This window comes from Nicotiana tabacum, chromosome 11 (assembly GCF_000715075.1).
Source record: "Nicotiana tabacum cultivar K326 chromosome 11, ASM71507v2, whole genome shotgun sequence".
In the NCBI taxonomy this organism is placed as follows: Eukaryota; Viridiplantae; Streptophyta; class Magnoliopsida; order Solanales; family Solanaceae; genus Nicotiana; species Nicotiana tabacum.
The window spans coordinates 34953759-34977142 of NC_134090.1; the positions used below are offsets into that span (position 1 = coordinate 34953759).

General features: G+C 42.3%; 1 protein-coding gene across 1 annotated transcript; it reads left to right on the forward strand.

Moving 5' to 3' along the window:
• Positions 1–4834: 4834 nt before the first annotated feature.
• On the forward strand, positions 4835–5380 carry LOC142165801 (uncharacterized). Its single transcript, XM_075224175.1, has one exon. The coding sequence runs from the start codon at positions 4835–4837 to the stop codon at positions 5378–5380; it is 546 nt and encodes a 181-aa protein (XP_075080276.1).
• Positions 5381–23384: the final 18004 nt, after the last annotated feature.

Here is a 23384-nt window from a genome sequence, read left to right on the forward strand (position 1 = left end):
TGTGGAATCAGTTTCTTGAGGTGTTATTTGCAATATGCAATTGAATTGACTAGATTTGGACCATTTGGAGTCGGATAATCATGGCAAAAACATGGTTTCGGGTTGACTTGCGCTTGTTCGAGGTAAGTGTCTTGTCTAACCTTGTGTGAGGGACCTTCCCCTTAGGATTGATATATTTGATAATTGAAATTCCTTGTACATGAGGTGATGAGTGCGTACTTGTGCAAATTGTTGGAAATTCGGTTTTCTTTAAGTACTTATTAGTATGTTCCCTCTCCTGCTTTTATTACTTATACTATTAAGCCCGTTGTTAGCTTAGGAAAGTATGTCTAAGTGATTTAATTGCTTTAATTGGTCAATCTGTTTACCTGAACTCTGTGCAGTATGCTAGGCTAGAATTATTTGTTGCCTTAACATGAAATTTCCCTTCTCTGAATATTTTCTTGCGGCTGCTGTGTATTTACGTTGGGACTATGGATGTGGGATTCCGGTAGCTCCCCCTTGTCTGTTTACTTTGGGACTGCGGGTTAGATTCTCTATAGATCCCCCTGCACATTTACTTTGGGACTGCGGGTTAGATTTCTGATAGATCCCCATGTACATGAAAGTCCGGGAATGCACCCGGTAGATTCCCCCAGTACTGGGTATTTACATTTGGGACTACGAATCGGAATTCCGGTAGATCCCCGCACACTGATAGTTGGACTATGGAACGAGTTCCCGGGAGATCCTTCGGACATATATAATGGACTACGGGATGGTATTCCGGGAATCCACTGGATAGTTGTAATTGGGACTTCAGGATGGTATCCTGGAAGATGCTCGATAGTTATCTCTATGTTGAGCTGTATTTCCCTTATGTGATTTATTCTGTTCCTGTTCTAGTTGTTGTTGTTCTTCCAATCCTATGTTATTTCTTGCTGTTGTACTTATTTATACTGTTTTATTCCACAATGTTAACCCTTATATCTTATGTAATCTCAGTAGGACCCTGACCTTCCTCGTCACTACCCAACCGAGGTTACGCTTGACACTTACTAAGTATCGCTGTTGTGTACTCATGCCCCTTCTGCGCATGTTTTTCATGTGCAGATCCATGTACTTCTACTCAGGCCGACCATCCTTGAGGGAGGCAACTACTTAGAGACTTCGAGGTACATCTGTCGTGTTTGCAAACCGAGGAGTCCCTTTCTATTCCCGTTTTCTAGTATTTAGCCCTTTTGTACTTTTTGTTCTTATTAGACAATTCCAGAGTTAGAGCTATGTAGCATTTCTTTTTCTTAGCTTGTGATTCGTGGGTTTCCGGGTCTTGGATTTAGATATTGGTTTTAAGATCTATATAAATATGGTGTATGCCGAGCGGCACATTTAACACTGCTATTGCCTTATTTCTGTTTTTAAATTATTTTACTTCCGCAAGTTTTGGTTATCTTCCGCAAGTTTAGGCTTACCTAGTCGTAGAGACTAGGTTCCATCACGATGGTTCACGGAGGGCGAACCGGGGTCGTGACATCTAGATTTCAAAATCAAACATGTTCTAGTGGATCCAGGAAGATCGGCCAATATCATACAATGTAGGGTATTGGATCAAGCCAAACTCACCAGAAGCATTATTCCGGCCACAAACTCCTGTCGGGTTCAATCTTGCGAGCGTGACAACTCGAGGAGAGATTTTTCTGCCCCCAAATGCCAAAGGAGTGATGAAGACAACTCTTTTTGAAGTGGTAGATGGAGACATGGGATATAATATTATTCTGGGAAGACCTTGGTTGCACGACATGAGAGTAGTATCGTCAACGTATCATCAAATGTTGAAATTCCCAACGCCCGAAGGAATCAAACAGATAAGGGGAGATCAACCGGTAGCAAGGGAGATGAATGTGATATCAGTCTCCAGTAGAAAAGGAAAGGAGCATGCAGCATAGCAATTATAGAAACCAGCTCCTGCTCCAGAATCAAGTGAAATTAACCAGGGGAAAGAAGCGTCGGAATCTTATCAGGTGCTAAGGTACTTCCAGGTGCTGGAAGAGACGGATGCAGCCAAATTGACAGCGGAAGAACTTGAGCAAGTTGCATTGTTTGAAATGTTCTTAGAGAGGAAATTCCACTTGGGGACAAGACTGCACGCCGATCTTAGGTCTGGCTTTATTGAATTTCTTAAGTATAATTCTGATTGTTTTACATTATCGCATGCGGATATGACAGGTGTCCCAATGGAAGTGGTCGTGCACAAGCTAAGCTTGGATCCAAATGTCCATCCGGTAAGACAAGAAAAACGTCTAATTATGGAGGACAACAATAAATTCGTCAAAAAAGAGGTAACTCGTTTACTTGATATCGATTTGATCCGAGAGGCAAAGTATCCAGATTGACTAGCTAATGTAGTGGTAGTTCCTAAGAAGAACAATAAATTTCACATGTGCGTAGATTATAAGGACTTGAATAAGGCGTAGCCGAATTGTTCGTTCCCACTGCCAAACACCGATCAAATGATTGACGCAATGGCTAGGCACGAATTAATAAGTTTCCTCGATGCTTACTCCGGGTACAATCAATTTAAGATGAAACCTTAGGATTAGGAAAAACCTTGTTCATAACAAACTTCGGCACATATTGCTATAATATGATGCTCTTCGGGATCAAGAACGCCAGTGCCACTTATTAGGGGCTCGTAAACAAGATGTTTGAAAAACAAATAGGGAAAACTAAGAAAGTTTATATAGACGATATGCTCGTTAATTCTTTGAATGCAGGTGATCACCTTAAGCATCTACAAAAGACTTTTGACATCCTAAGGAAGCATAACATGAAGCTTAACCCCGAGAAGTGCGCGTTCGGGGTCAGCTCCGGTAAGTTTCTAGTATTTCTGGTGTCACAAAGGGGGATTGAGGTAAACCCCAAAAAGATCAAGGCCATCGAAGACATCCCGGACCAACTGTCAAGTGTAAAAGAAATCCAAAGGATCACGGGGAGATTGGAAGCTTTGAGCAGATTCATTTCTCGATCATCAGAGAAATGTCACCGTTTCTTCTCACTGCTCCAAAAGATAAATGACTTCGAATGGACTTCAGAATGCCAGAAGGCTTTGAAAAGATACTTCTCAAGCCCTCCGTTACTTTCGAAACCAAAGGAAGGTGAAACACTGTTGGTCTATCTCGTAGTCCCGGAAGTAGTAGTAAGTGTAGTTTGGTCTATGAGGACGAAGGTACACAATCTCCCATTTATTACGTTAGTAAAATTTTAACGGGAGTGGAAACTCACTACCTACACTTGGAGAAGCTGGCCTTGGCTCTCGTAGTCGCCGCTCGGAAGCTGAGGCCCTACTTCTAATGTCACTCGATGGTCTGGTGACAATATTTCCCCTGCGGAATTATACTTCACAAACCCGAACTTTCGGCTAAGCTGGCCAAATGGGCCGTCGAAATGAGTGAATTCGACATTGAATATAAACTAAGGACTGCGATTAAGTCATAAGTCTTGACTGACTTTGTGGCCGATTTCAGTCTGGGATTGTTGCCTTTAGCAACCAAAAAGGCTGTAATGGTGTCAGAATTGGGATGGGAGTTTGGACCTTATTTACGGATAGAGCCTCCAACGTAAAAGGGTTCGGGCTTAGCATAGTGCTAACCACGCCTTCAGGAGAAACCCTAAGGCAAGTCATCAGAATGCCCCCTTTAACTAACAATGAAGCATTGTATGAGGTTTTGATTTCAGGACTTGAGCTGGTCCGGGGACTAGATTTTGAGGTCATAGAAATCAAGTGCGATTCACAGTTGGTGGTAAATCAGGTCTACGAGATCTTTGAAACTAAAGAAGAACGCATGCAACAATATGTGGTGAAGGTTCAGGATCTACTAGCTCGATTTCGGGAATGGTCGATTACTCACATTCTGAGGGAAGAAAATGCAGAAGCAGATGCACTAGCTAACATCGACTCATCGATGGGAATGAAGGGATCAGAGTCCAGGGCGGTACTACAACTGATGCACTCGATCCTGGATGTAGATAGCTATTACGAGGTAAATACTACTAATTTGGTCTGGGACTGGAGGAATGAGATCATCGATTATCTCAAGCACCGGGAATTGCCCGAAGATTCCAAGGCATCTCAGGTGATGCACGTCATAAAAGCACAATATAGCTTCAAAGTAGGTCAATTGTACAAAAAATCTTTCCAAGGCCTGTTGGCCCGATGTTTGGGAGCATCCGAGGCAAATTACGTTATGCGAGAGGTCCACGAAGGATATACGAAAACCATTCAGGCGCAGATTCCTTAGTGTTAAAGCTTGTAAGGGCAGGATATTATAGGCCTCGTATGGAACAAGACGCTAAAGCTTTCATACAAAAATGTGATAAGTGCCAATGTTATGTACCGCTAGTACATCAACCGGCAGAACTATTGCATTCAGTCCTATCTCTGTGGTCGTTCATGAAATGGGGATGGACATCGTCGGACCGCTGTCGCCAGCTCTCGGTAAGGTAAGATTTCTTTTGGTTTTAATTAACTATTTTCTAAGGGAGCGGAAGCAGGCCCTTATCAGAAGATTAGCGAACGCGAAGTGCTGGATTTTTTGTGGGAAAACATAACCTGCAGGTTCAGAATACTAAAAGAAATAGCATGAGACAATGGGCCACAATTTATCGGCACAAAAATCACAAAGTTCCTTGAAGATCTGAAATAAAAAGGATCACGTCTTCACCATATCACCCGAGCGCAAATGGTCAGGAGAAATCAACGAACAAAGTGATTATACAAAACCTCAAGAAAAGTTTGGAAACGGCTAAAGGTAAATGGCCTAAGGAGCTACCCATAGTTTAACGGGCATACCGAACGATGGCCAAATCGAGCACGAGGGAAACTCTTTTTTCCCTTGTATACGGAGCAGAAGCCCTAATTATGGTTGAAGTAGGGGAGCCTACCTTAAGGTATTTCCAGGAAAGCGAAGAAGCGAACAATGAAACAATGCTGGCCAACTTGAAGTTGCTCGATGAGCGCAGGGACTTGGCACATGTAAGGATGGAGACACAGAAGCAGAGAATGAAAATATATTATAATCGGAGAGACAACCTTCTTTACTTCAAAGTGGGAGATTTGGTTTTGAGGAAAGTACCTCAAAACACTCGGGAAATCAATGCAGGGAAGTTAGGTCCAACCTGGGAACGCCCCTACCGAGTTTCGGCTATCACCGGGAAAGGCTCGTACGAGTTGGAGACTCAGAATGGAGAAAAGGTACCAAGCAATTGGAATGTGGCACACCTCAAAAGATATTATTGCTGGAAAACATCGTTTATACTAGAAGTATGCGCTACACTCTTTTTCCCTTCGTCCAATTTTTGTTCCAATCGGTTTTTTCTAGCAAGGTTTTTGATGAGGCAGTAACAAAAAAACATACTACAAAGAAAGTTTCAATGGCAGCAATAAGACCTTTAATAGCAATGCACACAAGCGAAGAACCACTCCGTGATAGTTAAATAATCTTTGGCTCTATAGCAAATTTCCCACCGGGAAAATAAGTTTGCTATTAAACAAAGGTTACCCGACCGTTCATAAGTGTAAACCATTAGAGGATTGTTAGATAGTCTTTTGCTCGATAGAATAAATTCCTAAGGGGAAGTGAAGTTTGTTACCGAGTGGAAGATTGTCTAGCAATTCATTAGTGGGATCCTCGAAGATGAAAGATTCCTAGTGTTCCAATTCGCATTCTTTGCATTCGAACACTGGGGTGGGGGGGGTGATACGAGAATGCAGTAATAATAAGTGCCACCGGAGCACGAAAGCTGGGAATATAATTGTAAACATGTAATTTTGACCCTCCCCGAGGTTTTACACATTACCTTTCATAAAATTAAAAAATACAAAAAATAGTATTGATATTATATTTTTCCAAAACAAGATAAGAAGAAAAATTTTGGACTAATTTTTCTTGTTTTTGTGTGAGAAGACTATTATTTTGTGATTGACTTGGCCCAAAAGAGGCCCAAATTCGGCCAAGTCCACCACCCAATATCCCCCATCTCTAAAATATACTCTAATTCCCTCTATATAGAGCTAACCTAATTCACTAGACAAAAAAATGAGCTGCAACACTCAAAGACCTAGAGACAACCACCTCCCCTAACTCATATACATATCTACCTTACTCTTACTTCCCTAGACCATGCCGGTGACCATTCTCAAACCCCCATATCGATCAGATCTGGATGATTTGACTTGAAAGCTTAATATTTGGCCGAACTCCGACGATCTCTCCTTGTTCTATGCCGCAGCTGCCTCATTTATTCGCACCGCTGCTCGTCGCCGTGGAAATAGCGGTGTGTGTGTGTATGATTTTCTAATTCTTGTTAGAATTTCTGATTTGGCTGTTTTCTAACTTCCCGGCGAGTTTCGAGGCTGAAGAGTCGAGGTCTGTCTAAGGTTCATTGATTTCCGACAAGCTCCAAAGTCGAAGTTTCGTTGGTCTTGATCACGTCCCCATCCGATTCTGGAGCTGCAAATCAGCTAAGCTCAGATTCATTTCTGGAGGTTCATCTCTCACATGTTATTTCATGTATTTAGTGGGTCATAATTAATCTTGTTTTACATGTGTTTATATGGTGATATAATTGTTATGGTGCATTTGTGAGTTAACATTTAGTTGTTTGATTCTTTGAATTTGATTTCTTTTGGTCTGAACTAGTTTTTCATATGTTGTTATTGTTGATAAAAATGCAATGAAAAACCGGTCAAACACCAGAAGCTACGAATAGGAGTGAAATCTGAATAAGTTTGAATGTTTGAATTGTCCACCTTGTACACTCGGATATTTTTTTGCTTTTGAATGTTTTCGATGGGTGCAGGCTTCTTGCTTGCTTCAATAATCTCATCTTGTTTTACCATGAGGAATTGGTTAGATTAAATATCTTACACAACAAATGGATGAATTTGTACTAAAATTGAATGTAGAATTAGGTGGTGAAACTCAAGCAATAATGACACCAGATTGCCGTTGGATATTTTTTTGTCCTTTGAAAGATTTGCTTTCAGTATGTAGTTTTTTCCCAAAGTGAATTTCTGGTTATTTTAACAGAAGTCAATAAGTTGTTCATATATGCAACAACATTTAGAGGCTTGTAACACCACCTCCATATGAATATGCAAATTAAAAATAACACTCCGCAGTTACCCTTAAACAAATTTTGTACACGTTCTCGTGATACGAGTACGATTTTAAAAATAAATATTCGTAGACAATGCTTTAGGTGAGACTTAGTCTATCATCATGATTGTGTATACGCTCGCGTGATATAATTATGATTTTTTAAAAATAAATCGAGGTATGCGTTTGCGCAACTTCGCCAAACATTCTTAATAATAACAAAGCGTGATTAATTGTGTACACGTATGTGTGACATGATTCTTGACGCGCTAAATGAAATGAGTACACGTACCCGTGATTCGTTTCGGATAATTTCTTAATTACAAGCGGTAAAAGGGTAAAAATGTACATAGGTTCTAAAATGAGTAATTAAATAATTTATTTAAGCCAGGTATGATTAAAGCGACCGTGCTAAAACTACGGAACTCAGGAATGTCTAACACCTTCTCCGGGGTTAATAGAATTCCTTACCCGGTATTCTGTGTTCGCAGACCATAAATAAGAGTCAACTTTCCTCGATTTGGGATTTAAAATAAAACGGTGACTTAGGATACCATATAATTATCCCAAGTAGCGACTATGAATCAATATATAATCCCATTCGACTATTTTCACTTTAATTGAAAAAACTCCCTATCCCCCTTCGGAAAAAAGGAGGTGTGACAATAATTGTGTCATCGGGACCGGGGACTGCGCAGCCAGCCCCGTAGAAATAAGTTGCACAAATTAGCCACAAGAAATGACAATTTCTCTTTAACATAACGAATGCTTATGTACTTTTTTGAAAACGAATAGAATGAAGTAGACTCCTTTTATTTTCCATCTTGTTTCTTGTCTGATTGATAAATTGATTTTATCATTTGAAAGTTAAACAAGCACTTCAAATGCTAGTGCCGTAATGAACAAGAGACCTCTTCAATAGCACCATAAAAATAAGAGGGCCCTCTCTTATGAAAACCCTCATGTTAAAGGGTTGATTTTGGTAGAACTTATGTCACGACCCAAACTGATGGGCCACGACGGGTGCCTAAGTCCTACCTGTCAAACACCCCTAAGCATGCGTCTAAGATATGAACCTGAATAACATTTGCTGAATTACGAAAATAATATACATGAAGGAGACCTACCAATAAGGCATATGTACGATACATATAGAATACAGTGGGCGAGCCGGCAAGGCTGCTATAAACAACTATACATCCAAAACTGACAACCGACATGGCCACATACAACCCAACTAGACATACTGTCTACAGACCTCTAATAGAAACATAATTGTACAAAGACGGGACTGAGCCACGTTATATATATATATATATATATATATATATATATATATATATATATATATATATATATATATATACACACACACACACACACACACACACACACACCAAAAGCAGCTCTAGATCAAATGGAGCACGCCAACTCTCGCTGATCAGGGATCCTAAGAAGGGGGACCTCAACTTGCCTACCTGCACCTGCGGGCATGAAACGCAAGCCTCGTGAAATAGGGCGTCAGTACGAAAAATGTACTGAGTATGTTAGACATCAAAATTAGTGCGTAAAAGATATAGATGAAACATGGAATATAGAAACACGTCTTTAAATTTGAATAACTTTGTAAATTCTAAAACATTTATAATGTCATGCACGTGCGTATAAATATCGTGCCATGCATAGGTACGGGTGTACATTATATCATCAAGCCACTGAGGGCATCCCATCATATCGTCTCGGCCACTGTGGGCAACATCATCAGCATATACTAGCTGATCAAGTGGTGGTGGTATATAACGCCGTAACCATTTTCCATATCCCATATACATATATCTACATATATACGCGTATATAACACCATCTGGTCATGAGTCAATGCACATGCATAAATGAGTGAAATGCATGAAAAATACGTAAAAATTTCAATATTCCTTCCGGATAAACTTTTTTTTCACCTACGTATTATTCTGAAACCCGTGAACAGAAGATAATAATAATTCTCATGGGGAATCAAGAATATAGACACCCTTAGTATCTCTATGAATGAGTAATTTATGGAAACTGTGCGTTTGCTCGTTTCTTCAGTATAATTTGGACCATGCTAAAAGAAAGATGGGATGGCCTTAACATATATGTTCCTTAAATTATTTGAACGAAATGAAACTTCTGCTTCGGTGAAATATGTTGAACGAAAAGAATGAAGCTTCTGTTTCTTTGAATTTTGAACGAAATTTGCTTGGATTATTTGAAATTTGAAACGAAATTATTTCTGCTTCTCACGTCTTTGTTTGAACCAAGAATGCTTTTTAAGGAATGACTTTATGGATAATGCTTAACCAAAGACAAAATGATTCTTAAGAATGACTTTATGTATAATGCTTAATTATAAGTAAGTCTTATTTTGATAAGACTAATAAAATATCTTTTCTTGCCACTTAAACCTTAATGTGACACATGTAAATATGGATAATGAGTCACCTTACTCTAAAAGGGGGCTGCCAAGTTTCTTTTGAAGTGTAATTTTGTAAATTTTTATCCACTTATTAGTTAACTGGGTAATGTTTCATTACCCGGTAATTAATCAATTACCCGCATAATTTAAAAATTACCACAAATTACTTAAAATTCTACTTATTTTTAATATACTTTATATATATATATATACATATACTTTATACATTATACTACCGTGCATGGTACTAGTTCATAATTATCGGGTATTATTGCTCGGCCCGTATTTTAATCCTAAATTGGCCACTTTTAACGAAACTCGCTTTCTTTTATTCATGTACCCCTTTATCCTTCATGACACTTCTTTATTGCGTGTTATAAATAGCGTAAATGCGTTAACGTCAAGATGATCTCATCCCCGAGTCTACATCAATTAACTGAAGGCAAAATTTTTAATGTACGAAAATGCGATATGTAACAACTTATACCCGGAATTAAAATGCTTTTGGGAAAAAATACACCAAAGGCTTAACATAATAAGACGCAAACAGTAAAACTTCGCTTTCATTTTCCTCTTCAGTTCCCAAAGTTTCGGAACTAGAACTGGAAGAACCTAAAGCATCAATGTCTGCCGGGAGACCATTTTTTGCAGCTAACTCAAGTTCACGGGCCTTTGCAATTTCAGCATCAAAATCAATGATACCATCTTTGGCCTCTTCCAAGGTTTTTCTTCTCATACTCTACATAATGTAAGTTTTCTCAACTATGAAAGAAGCCGCTCGACTCTTAAGTTCTTCTTTGAGTTGGGTTACCTCGGCAGAAAGGGTTTGTTAGGCGGATCTAACATACATGAGGCTAACATCAAGGTCAGAGACAGTTGAACTAAAGAGCCTATTATGCTCGATAGTTTTGCTATACTTCTCCTCCAATTGGGAATATTTGACTCCCGCGGCAACAAGCTCTTCAATTTTGGAGTTCAAAGCTGCCTCTAAGTTGGTCAATCTTTCAGCGGAAGCAGCCTTGCAGCCGGTTGCAACAAGAACGATGCTATCTACCTCAGCCCATTTGGCCCTGGCTTCATCTAATTTAACCCTTAGCAGGCCAATATCTTGGCTAAGGGTTTCCACTTCTTGCTCGCTTTGCTGTAAACGAGTCTCCAAAACAACAGCCTCAGCCCTCCAATCCTGAGAGGTGGATGGTAGTTTGTTCCCGCTCAGCCAAAAGCTGATCCCAGGTAAAGGTACGTTCTTCCTTTTCCTGAATAAACCTTTGGAGGCCTTCGGAAGCAAGAATATTGGCCTACAAATCAAGGGAGACAAACTCAGGATATTTTTGGGCAAAAACAGAAGAAATAACAAAGGAAGTCTAGAGTGTACATAAATATAAAAGGAAGTCAAGAGTGTACCACTGCGGCATTATGCATGGCATTATTCAACAAACATTCTCCTGAGAGAGCCTGCATCTTTTCCCAATCTTTCTCTAAATCCAGAGGCTTAAATAATTAGCAAGCTCCACCGACCGGGATAACAAGTTGCATCCGGTGGAGACTGAGAGGGTAACACTCCTCCACCTTTGCGGATCCTCTGAGGGGGGAGCATAGTTTTGTCCTAAATTCCCATGAACTTGGGATTGAGGGAATAGAACAACCTCTTCTCCGGAAGATGCGGTCAGAGGAGATAATGTAGCAGTTACTAGTGGAAGAGTTGGTGAAGGTGGAGATGATGTAGTAGTTGCTGGTGCTGGTGAAGATGGAGATGAAGCTGAGCATAACAAAGGGTGAGATGCAGTTGCGACAAACACAATGCTGGTTGTCGGTTACTCATCAGCTGAGGACGAAAAGGACCCGGTACTCAGCCCCAAAGTACTAGAAGTGGCGATTGGGACCTGGAAGCGTGAGTAGGCATTCTCTGCCATTTCAAATTTTCCCCAGGGCACCGAGACATCATCCTCGACTGCTGTAATTAACTCAACAGATTGAGAAGTCTATTGAGTTGAGGATGATTGTCGTCTTCTATGAATAGAAGCTCCATCCTCGCTAGCTTCTTCCTCAACATTAATCATCACGGTATCGATGTCCATCCCAGGTAGAGGGCTCATCACCACGACTTCCGGAGATGACTCGGGGCAACAGTCTTTGCCCTCTTATTCCTCCCCCTCGGCTACGGAGGAACGACTTCTTTTTTGTTGCTTTTTCTCTGGCCGGGGACTCCAAGAAGAAACATTTTAATAGAAGCATGCCCGGAGATGCTTTCCTGTGAAAAAGCTTTTTGCAGCAACCTTGTCGTATCAGCAAGATCAGCCAAAATGACCTCCTCAGGGACGACAATCGAGCCCTTGGGCAGACCTATATACAACATAAGAGAAAAATTAGATAATTTTCTCATAAGAAGAGGATAAGGACATGATTAGTTAAACTTACCATAATTTTTGGCCTTCCACCTATATTCCGGGGATATCTCTTTCCATGAGCGGGTTTTGGGCATAGTAATATCCAAAATTTTCTGGACCCATCGGTCCAAGCCCTTAACCCTAGGGGGAACCCACCGAATTGATGAGGAAAGAACGAAAATTTAACAATAAGAAGGAAAGGATCTTTGACAAGGAAAGAAACAGACTTTATACTTACGAGTACGACTCCACAGTTCGGGGAAGGAAGGAGCTGAGGCTGGGATGATATTGGTGGTGGAAATTGAAACAAACTGTTCCATCCACCCACGATTGCTATCATCACGCATGCTAGATAACAATGCATAATGGCCCCGCTTGCTGAAGTTGATCATCTCCTCACAGAAGATCTTGGGGGAATAAAGGTTCATCACATGAGCTAAAGTTAGCTCCCCCCCGTTTCCTTGCACAAGCGCCGAAGGCAAGCAATTGTCTTCCACACGGAGGGATTCACCTACACCAAACATACTTGATAGTAGAGGCAGAACTCCACAATGATGGAGTCAAGCTCCCCACTCAGAGAGAATGTTCCCAAAGTGAAGGGATACATATAGAAATACGTAAAACCCTTCTTGGGTAAGGCTACCCGCTCCGCCAGGTCGGGAGCGATAATGTCTAGGTCCTAGCAATGATAGTCTTCCTTTACAGCGGGAATGGTGGAAGGGCAGATGGAAGAAGGATATCTACTAATGGCCCATGTACGAGGGCTAACAGAAAGAAATTTCTCTTCAAAGTCTTTTGTTATAACAAGACTTCTAGGGATGATGGTATTCACTGTTGGAGCAGCATCGTTCTCGGCGTTGTTCTTGTTCTTGGAGGAACTGTTGTTCTTTGAAGAAGAAGCCATTGTAAGAAAAAAAAATTTCGCCTGAAGAGAGTTAAAGGAAAATTAAAGATTAGAATACCAGTAGAATGAAGGAAGTATGAGAGAGTTTGGAGAATTAAGAAGTATGAATGAAAGAAGTTGATACATATAAGTAAAGGTTTAGGCGGCTAAGTTTGTGTCTATTATTACCTCGATGACCGGCAAAGGTTATGCTGAATCGTGTGATGACGCATGTCTGGGGCATTAAATGCAGAGAGACGTGCATCTAATAAACCGTTAGAAGCTTTTCAGAGGGCATCAGAGTAATTTTTGCCAAAAGGAATGTTTCTACTAACTTTTCGGTGACACAGTTTTGCCACCGAAAGCAGGGGGCTATCTGTATAAGGTAAAATATGTTCATATTAAATGATCATGTGAGAAAGCGACACGTGGGGCCGAAGACAGGAGATATTCAGAATCGTAAGCAACTATCTCATTTGTTACCAGAGAGAACAATATTCATAAAGGCGAAATAAATGCCTGCCACCTGGTAGCAATCAATGAAAAATATTCTGTAGCATTAAGTGTACGGTCCGTTATAGAGAATATGGCATCACTACCTTCCGTTACACATTCTTCAATGGCCCTCATAATTGTCATTTAAGAGGGGCTTGATCCTATATCACGACCCTAAACTCGGACCCGGTCATGATGGCGTCTCTCGTGAAGACAAGACCAGTCGACACTTCCCATTTTCCAATTTATTAACAGTTAAGCATTTAAAAACAGTTGAAACATGAATAAATAATCCAAAGTAGCAGATAATATCATAAATACGCGGAAGAACAACCCAACACAGCCCGATACCGGGGTGTCAATAGTCATGAGCATCTACAAGTTCTAATACAAGTTAAAGAAGTCTATAAACTATTACAAACTATTTGATATGGAGATAGAAATGACAAAGAGGGAGAAACACGGGTCTGCGGACGTCAAACAGCTACCTCGTGACTTCGAATGTTCATCGAGAGCTCTCAACTCGCACTGGCAGGATCAACAACGCCTGAATCTGCACATGGGAGTGCAGGGAGTAAAGTGAGTACTCCAACTCAGAGAGTAACAAATGTAAACAAAGACTGAAAGCAAGAAATCACGTAAAGCACAAAACATTCCATAATGAAGCAGTAAAACCATTTAAAAAACAGTAAACCAGTGAAAGATAGGTAAAATCCTTTAACTCAATGTAGTTTCATGAAAAGCCGTTTTCAATAATTAAGCAGGTAATAGACAGTCAATTATGAAAAGTAAACACATAAAGGCTCGCCCCTCGGGCACAATATCGACAAATCCGCCCCTCGGGCAACATCTCAGAATAGTACCAGCCACTCGGGCAATCACATAGAACAATTTCAGCCCCTCGGGCTCAATCTCACATTACAATGGGTACCCGCACTCACTGGGGGTGTGCAGACTCCTAGAGGGGCCCCTTACGGCCCAAGCGCAATATCAAGCCATCTCGTGGCATCAAAACTAGGCCCTCGGCCTCATATCAATCAAGCCACCTCGTGGCATATATATCTCAGGCCCTCGGCCTCAAATCAATATCAGTGTTTTCCTCACAATATAGGTCCTTGGCCTTACTCAGTCAAAAATCTTCACAAGCCACTCGGGCAGTAGTAAAATATGTTCCTCAACCCAAAAATATCCTTTAAAAGATCATTTAAGTGTTAAAACAGAGTAAACATGGCCGAGTACGAAAACAGTGAAATATAACATGACTGAGTTCAAGTATAAAGTCAAAAAGTGAGGAAATACCAGTAAAAACCCCCGAAGGGTTCAAATAGTTGGCACAAGGCCCAAATATGACATTCAGCCCAAATAATAATGATAACAAATAGATCTTAGTCAAATACGCAGTAAAATCATCAATCGGGATGGACCAAGTCACAATCCCCAAAAGTGCACGACCCCTTGCTCGTCATCAAGCGTGTGCCTCACCTCAATATAGCACTACGATGTGCAATCCGGGGTTTCAAACCCTCAGAACAACATTTACAATCATTACTCACCTCTAACCGGTCTAATCTCTAACTCACGGCCTTTGCCCATCGAATCGGCCTCCACGCACGTCGAATTTATCCAATCAGAACGAGAACGTCAAAATATGCTAAGGGAACGAAGCCCAAGTGAAAACAATGAATAAAGGGCACAAATCCCGAAATTACCAAAACTCGACCCCCCGGCCCATATCTCGGAATTCAATAATTTTTACATCAATAGATTCCTTATCTCCCCACGAGTTCATACATATCAAAAGTTCTCAAATCTGACCCCAAATGATCCTTCAAATCCTCAATTAAAGGCCTAAGTTCCCAAGCCCTAGTTTCCCCAATTTTAACCTTTGATTTCCATAATTTCTATCTCTAATCCATGAAATAATAGCATAGGAATGATTTTTAGGTCCAAATCCCTTACCTCAATGAAGTTCTCTTGAAATCCCTCTCTCAAATCGCCCAAGAAGCTCCCAAGCCAAAGTAAAAAATGGTGAAATAACTCGAATTCGCGAAATGAAATAACTTATATGTTCTGCCCAGTTGTTCCGCATCTGTGGCATAATAGCCGCTTCTACGGTACCGGATTTGCGGTTCATTCTTCCTCTTGTGCAGAAATCACTTAAATGGCAAAACTCGCATTTGCGATCACATTCACACATCTGCGACATCGCAAATGCGGTCACACTAACCGCTTCTGCAGTTGCTGTTCACCAGGCCATTTTCGCTTCTACGATACTTTTCCCGCATCTGCGACTTCGCAGATGCGGTCCCCAGCCGTATCTGCGGTTCCTGACAACTCCTCAAAAATCCACTTTTGCGACTCGTCTCCCGCATATGCGGAGTTGCACCTACGGTCCCCAATACACAGGTGCGGAAATACCAGAAGAAACAAAGTTCAGCAGTTGCAACAAGGTTTCAAACTTCCCTTCTACCATCCGAAATCACCCCGAGGCCCCCGGGACCTCAACCGAAAGTACAAACATATCCTAATACCTTATTTAAACTTGTACCAATCTTCAAAACACCTTAAACAACATCAAATCAACCAAAACACCTCGGATTCAAGCCAAACTTTCTAAAATCTTCCGAATTCCGCTTTCGATCAAAAACCCAACCAAACCACGTCCGAATGACCTGAAATTTAGTACACACATCCCAAATCACACAACTGATCTAATGCAACTCTCGGAATTCCATTCCGACCCCTATATCAAAATCTCACCTACTAATTGGAAATCATCAAAATATCAACTTCGCCAATTCAAGCCTAAATCTACTCCGATCTCCAAAACTCATTCCGATCATGCTCCTAAGTCATAAATCACCTCCCAAAACTAAGCGAACCCTTAGAGCTCATTTCCGAGCCCTCCAACACATAAGTTAACATCCGATTGACTTTTCCAACTTAAGCTTTATTAAAAGAGACTAAGTGTCTCAAACCTTACCAAAATCATTCCGGATTCGATCCGACCAACCCCATACCACAAAACACGGATAAACAAGGCATAAAAAAGTAGGAATGGGGAAAATGGAGTAGTAACTCATGAGACGACTGGCTGGGTCGTCACATTCTCCCCAACTTAAACAAATGTTCATCCACGAAAGAATCAAGAAACATACCTGAAGCCTCAAACAGGTGAGGATATCTGCTCCGCATCTCCCACTCGGTCTCCCAGGTGGCCTTCTCTACGGGTCGACCTCTCCACTGCACTTTCACTGAAGCTATATCCTTTGACCTCAACTTTCGAACCTGACGACCCAAAATAGCTACTGGCTCCACATCATAAGTCAGATCATCATCCAACTCAACCGTGTTGAAATCTAGAACATGAGACGGATCCCCAATATACTTCCGGAGCATAGAAACATGAAATACCAGATGTACACTCGACAAGCTGGGTGGCAAAGCAAGCTCATAAGCCACCTCCCTAATCCTCCGAAGTACCTCAAAAGGTCCAATGAACCGCAGACTCAATTTCCCTTTCTTCCCATATCTCATAACACCCTTCATGGGCGAAACCTTCAACAGGATCTTCTCACCAACCATGTAGGACACATCTTGAACCTTCCTGTCTGCATAACTCTTTTGCCTCGACTGTGCTGTACGAAACCTCTCCTGAATCACCTTTACCTTTTCTAAAGCATCCTGTACCAAGTCGGTCCCCAATAGCCTAGCCTCACCGGGCTCGAACCAACCAACTGGAGATCTACACTGCCTCCCATACAAAGCCTCATATGGAGCCATCTGAATACTCGACTGGTAGCTGTTGTTATAAGCAAACTCTGCAAGCGGCAGAAACTGATCCCATGACCCTCCAAAATTAATGACACAAGCACGCAACATGTCCTCCAATATTTGAATAGCGCGCTCAGACTGCCTGTCCGTTTGAGGGTGAAAAGCTATGCTCAACTCAACCTGAGTACCCAATTCTCGCTACACCGATCTCCAAAACTGTGAAGTAAACTGAGTGCTCCTATCTAAAATGATGGAAACTGGGACACCATGCAAATGAACAATCTCCCGAATATAGATTTCTGCCAATCGCTCTGAAGAATAAGTAGTACACACAGGAATGAAGTTCGCGGACTTGGTCAGCCGATCCACAATCACCCAAATAACATCAAACTTCCTCAAAGTCCGTGGAAGTCCAACAATAAAGTCCATAGTGATCCTCTCCCACTTCCACTCAGGAATATCCATCTGCTGAAGCAAGCCACCCGGTCTCTGATGCTCATATTTCACCTACTGGCAATTGAGACACCGAGCTACGAATCCCACAATATCTTTCTTCATTCTCCACCACTAATAGTGCTGCCTCAAATCCTGATACATCTTCACGGTACCAGGATGAATGGAATACCGCGAGCTGTGGGCCTCCTCAAGGATCAACTCCCGAAGCCCATCTACATTGGGCGCACAAATCCGGACCTGCATCCTCAACACCCCATCATCTACAATGGTCACATCTCTAGCATCATCACACTGGACTCTATCCTTAAGGACAAGCAAATGCGGATCATCATACTGGCGCTCTTTGATGCGATCATATAAGGAAGACCAAGAAACCACACAAGTGAATACCGGACTGGGCTCCGAAATATCTAATCTCACGAACCGATTGGCCAAAGCTTGAACATCAACTGCAAGAGGTCTCTCCCCAACCGGAATATATGCCAAACTCCCCATACTCATTGCCTTTCGGCTCAAAGCATCGGCCACCACATTGGCCTTTCCCGGATGGTACAATATAGTGATATCATATTCTTTAAGCAACTCCAACCATCTCCACTGCCTCAAATTAAGATCCTTCTATTTGAAAAAGTGCTGGAGGCTACGATAATCAGTAAACACCTCACAAGACACACCATACAAGTAATGCCTCCAAATCTTCAACGTGTGAACTATGGCAACCAACTCCAAATCATGAACGAGGTAGTTCTTCTCATGGGGCTTCAACTGACGAGAAGCATAAGCAATAACTCTACCCTCCTGCATCAATACACAACCAATTCCATCCCTTGAAGCATCATAATACACGGTATATAAATATAAAGCTGATGGCAAAGCTAACACCGGAGCTGTGGTCAAGGCTGTCTTGAGCTTCTGAAAGCTCTCCTCACACTCGTCCGACCATACAAATGAAACACCTTTCTGAGTCAACTTGGTCAAGGGTGATGCGATAGATGAGAATCCCTGAACAAAACGGCGATAATAACCCGCCAAACCAAGAAAGTTGTGAATCTCTGTGTCTGAGGACGGTCTGGGCCAACTCTGAACCACCTCGATCTTCTGCGGATCAACCTGGATACCCTCACTGGACACCACGTGCCCCAAGAAAGCCACTTAACTGAGCCAAAACTCACACTTAGAGAATTTTGCATAAAGCTTCTCATCTCTCAATATCTGTAATACAACTCTCAAATGCTCCGTGTGCTCCTCCTGATTACGGGAATTCACCAGAATATCTTCAATGAAGACTATGACAAATGAATTGAGATAAGGCCGGAACACGTTGTTCATCAAATGCATGAATGCTGCTGGGGCATTGGTCAACCCAAAAGATATCACCAAGAACTCATAGTGACCATATCAGGTCCTGAAAGCCGTCTTAAGAATATCTGAATCCTTGATCTTCAACTGGTGATAACTGGAACGGAGATCAATCTTGGAGAACACCCTCGCTCCCAGAAGCTGGTCGAACAAATCATTAATGCGAGGCAAATGATACTTGTTCTTAATTGTTACTTTGTTCAATTGCTATAATCAATGCATATTCTCATAGTGCCATCCTTCTTCTTCACAAATAGAACTGGCGCACCCCAAGGTGACACACTAGGCCGAATGAACCCCTAATCAAGGAGTTCCTAAAGCTGATCCTTTAACTCCTTCAACTCCGCTGGTGCCATACGATACGTCGGAATAGAAATGGGCTGAGTGCCCGGCATCAGGTCAATACCAAAATCAATATCCCTGTCTGGTGGCATGCCCGACAGGTATGCTGGAAACACATCGGGAAAATCCTTTACAACTGGAACATAATCAATACTGGAAGTCTCAACACCGACATCCCTCATGAAGGCTAGATACGAAAGACAACCCTTCCCATCCATACACTGGGCTTTCAAGAATGAGATCACTCTACTGGGAATATAATCAGTCACACCTCGCCACTCGATCCCTGGCATGCCCGGTATAGCCAATGTAACTGTCTTAGCATGATAGTCCAGAATAGCATGACACAAAGATAATCAATCTATGCCCAAAATGACATCGAAATCCACCATGCTCAATAATAATAGATCCACTCAAGTCTCCAGACCCCTAATAGTCACCACACATGACCGGTACACACAGTCTACAACAACAGTACCGCCCACTAGGGTAGATACATGAACAGGTAAAGCAAGGAACTCACAAGGCGTACTCAAATAACGAGCAAAATACGAGGACACATAAGAAAAGGTGGAACCGGGATCAAATAATACAGAGGCATCTGTGTGGCAGACTGAAACAATACCTGAATGACAACATCTGAAGCAATAGCATCGGGTCTCCTAGAAGTGCATAGAAACGGACCTGACCGCCCCCTAATCGACCTCCCCTTCTGGGGTGACCCCTTGTTGACTGACCTCCACCCTTAGCTGGCTGGGCGGGTAGTGATGAAGCAACTGGCACTGAAGCCAATGACTGACCCCTATGCTGGGACGAACTAGCAAAAAGACGAGGACACTGCCTCCACATGTGACCCATCTCACCACACTCATAACAACTCCTAGGTGCTGGAGAAGGGGAATGAAGGCAACCTCTCGCACCAGAGTGACTAGCAGATGCACTCGGCATAGAAGAGCCCTGAACTAATGGAGTACAGGTCGAACTCTGAGCTGGAAGGGCACTAAGTGACGATTGGCCCTGCTGGTAACCATGATAACCATGACCCGACAATGCCCTACGATAACCTAGGCGAGCAGGCTAAGCATGCTTGAATGGACGGCCTCTGCCGTGCTGAAACTGACCCCTCGAAGGAGCACCACTATAACTACCAGATCCTGGAGGCCTCTTGGCCTCCCTCTCCTCTCGCTCCTGGCGACAAATAGACTCAATCTCACGATCAATATCCACAACCTTCTCGAAAGTAGCACCAGTCACCCTCTCATTGGTCATAAGAATGCGAAGCTGATAAGTGAGGCCATCAACAAACCTCCTAATCCTTTACCTATCTGTCGAGATCAACCAGATGGCATGACGAGCTAACTCAGAGAACCTCAAACTCATATTGCGACACGGTCATCTCCCCTTGATGCAACTACTCAAACTGCCTACGCAGCTCCTCTCTGCGAGATTGCGACACATACTTCTCCAGAAAGAGAACGAAGAACTGCTGCCGGGTAAGGGGTGCTACACCAACAGGCCTACGCCTCTCAAAAGCCTCCCACCAAGTAAAGTCAGCTCCCAAAAATTGATAAGTAGTCGCTTTGCTGGTCTCCAGAATACCCGTTGTACGAAGCATCCTCTAGCACTTATCTAAGAAATAATGGGTATCCTCGCCCTCTACACTACTGAAGGTCGGAGGCTGCAGTCTACCAAACCTCTCCAACCTACGTTGCTCATCCTCCGGCATAGCAGGAACTACATAGTCCTAAGAAGCTGCAACCGGCTAGGCTGGATGCGCCCCTGGTATTTGAAGTCCCTGCACGACCTGCTCAGGTGTGTGAGCGGCGAGAGTCTAATTTTCTCCCTTGGCCTGAGAAGTAGTTGCGACTGTAGTGGCTGAAACCACCTGAGCCAGGCCAGTGCAAACTGATAAGATCTGAGCCAAGGCCTTTTGAAGACCCGGAATCACAATGGGCACAACTGGTGCTGCAGGAGCGTCCATAACTAGGACCTGATCCTGAACTAGGGCAGCTGGTGGATCTACAGGTGCTGCTCTAGCTACTTTGCCCCTACCATGACCACGGCTGCGTCCTCGCCTCTGGTGGCCATATTTGGTGGTACTGGGGGTCGTCCACCCCAACCAGTAGTGCACATCCTCACCATCTGTGATAGAGAGTAGAACAAAAGAAGTTTAACACTCGGATCAACAAGTTCACACGATAAGAACTTCAAGAATATGAATTTTTTTCCTAAAGGTTCTGCAGCCTCTCGAAGATAAATACAGACGTCTCTGTAACGATCTGTAAGACTCTACTAAACTTGCTCATGACTCATGAGACCTATGTAACCTAGGCTCTGATACCAACTTGTCACGACCCTAAACCCGGACCCGGTCGTGATGGCTCCTCTTGTGAAGACAAGGCCAGCCGACACTTCCCATTTTCTAATTTATTAACAATTAAGCATTTAGAAACAGTCGAAACATGAATAAATAATCCAAAGTAGCAGATAATATCATAAATACGCGGAAGAACAACCCAACACAGCCCGATACCGAGGTGTCACTAGTCATGAGCATCTACAAGTTCTAATACAAGTTTGAGAAGTCTATAAACTATTACAAACTGTCTGATATGGAGATAGAAATTACAAAGTGGGAGAAACACGGGTCTACAGACGTCAAGCAACTACCTCTGAACTCCGAATGTCCGTCGTGAGCTCTCAACTTGCACTGGCAGGATCAACAACGCCTGAATTTGCACACAGGGGTGCAGGGAGTAAATTGGGTACTCCAACTCAATGAGTAACAAATGTAAATAAAAACTGAAAGCAAGAAATCACATAAGGCACAAAGCATTCCATAATGAAGCAGTAAAACTATTTAAAAACAGTAAACTAGTGAAAGATAGGTAAAATCCTTTAACTCAATGTAGTTTCATGAAAAGCCTTTTTCAATAATTAAGCAGGTAATCGACAGTTAATTATGAAAAGTAAACATATAAAGGCTCGCCCTCAAGCACAGTATCGATAAATCCGCCCCTCGGGAAACATATCAGAACAGTACCATCCCCTCGGGCAATCACATAGAACAATACCAGCCCCTCGGACTCAATCTCAAATCACAATGGGTACTCGCGCTCACTGGGGGTGTGCAGACTCCTGGAGGGGCCCCTTACGGCCCAAGCGTAATATCAAGCCATCTCGTGGCATCAAAACTAGGTCCTCGGCCTCATATCAATCAAGCCACCTCATGGCATATATATCTTAGGCCCTCGGCCTCAAATCAATATCAGTGTTTTCCTCATAACATAGGCCCTCGACCTTACTCAGTCAAAAATTCTCACAAGCCACTCGGGCAGTAGTAAAACATATTCCTCAGCCCAGAAATATCCTTTAAAAGATCATTTAAGTGTTAAAATAGAGTAAACATGGCTGAGTACGAAAACAGTGAAATATAACATGACTGAGTTCAAGTATAAAGTCAAAACAGTGACGAAATACCAGTAAAAACCCCCAAAGGGTTCAAATAGTTGGTACAAGGCCCAAATATGACATTCAGTCCAAATAATAATGATAACAAATAGATCTCAATCAAATACGCGGTAAAATCATCAATCGGGACGGACCAAGTCATAATTCCCAAAAGTGCACGACCCCACGATCGTCATCAAACGTGTGCCTCACCTCAAGATAGCACTATGATGTGTAATCCAGGGTTTCAAACCCTCAGAATATCATTTACAATCATTACTCACCTCGAACCGGTCTAATCTCTTACTTGCGATGCCTTTTCCCATCGAATCGGCCTCCACACACGTCGAATCTATCCAAAATCAGAACGAGAACGTCAAAATATACTAAGGGAACGAAGCCCAAGCGAAAACAATCAATAAAGGGCACAAATCCCGAAATTACCAAAACCTGACCCAGGCCCACATCTCGGAATTCAATAATTTTTACATCAATAGATTTCTTATCTCCCCACGAGTTCATACATATCAAAAGTTCTCAAATCCGACCCCAAATGGTCCTTCAAATCCTCAATTAAAGGCCTAAGTTCCCAAGCCCTAGTTTCCCCAATTTTAACATTCGATTTCCATAATTTCTAGCTCTAATCC

What these genes read in the sequence shown, in the direction of transcription:
- LOC142165801 (XM_075224175.1), top strand. Translation starts at nt 4,835, where the DNA reads ATGGCCAAATCGAGCACGAGGGAAACTCTTTTTTCCCTTGTATACGGA.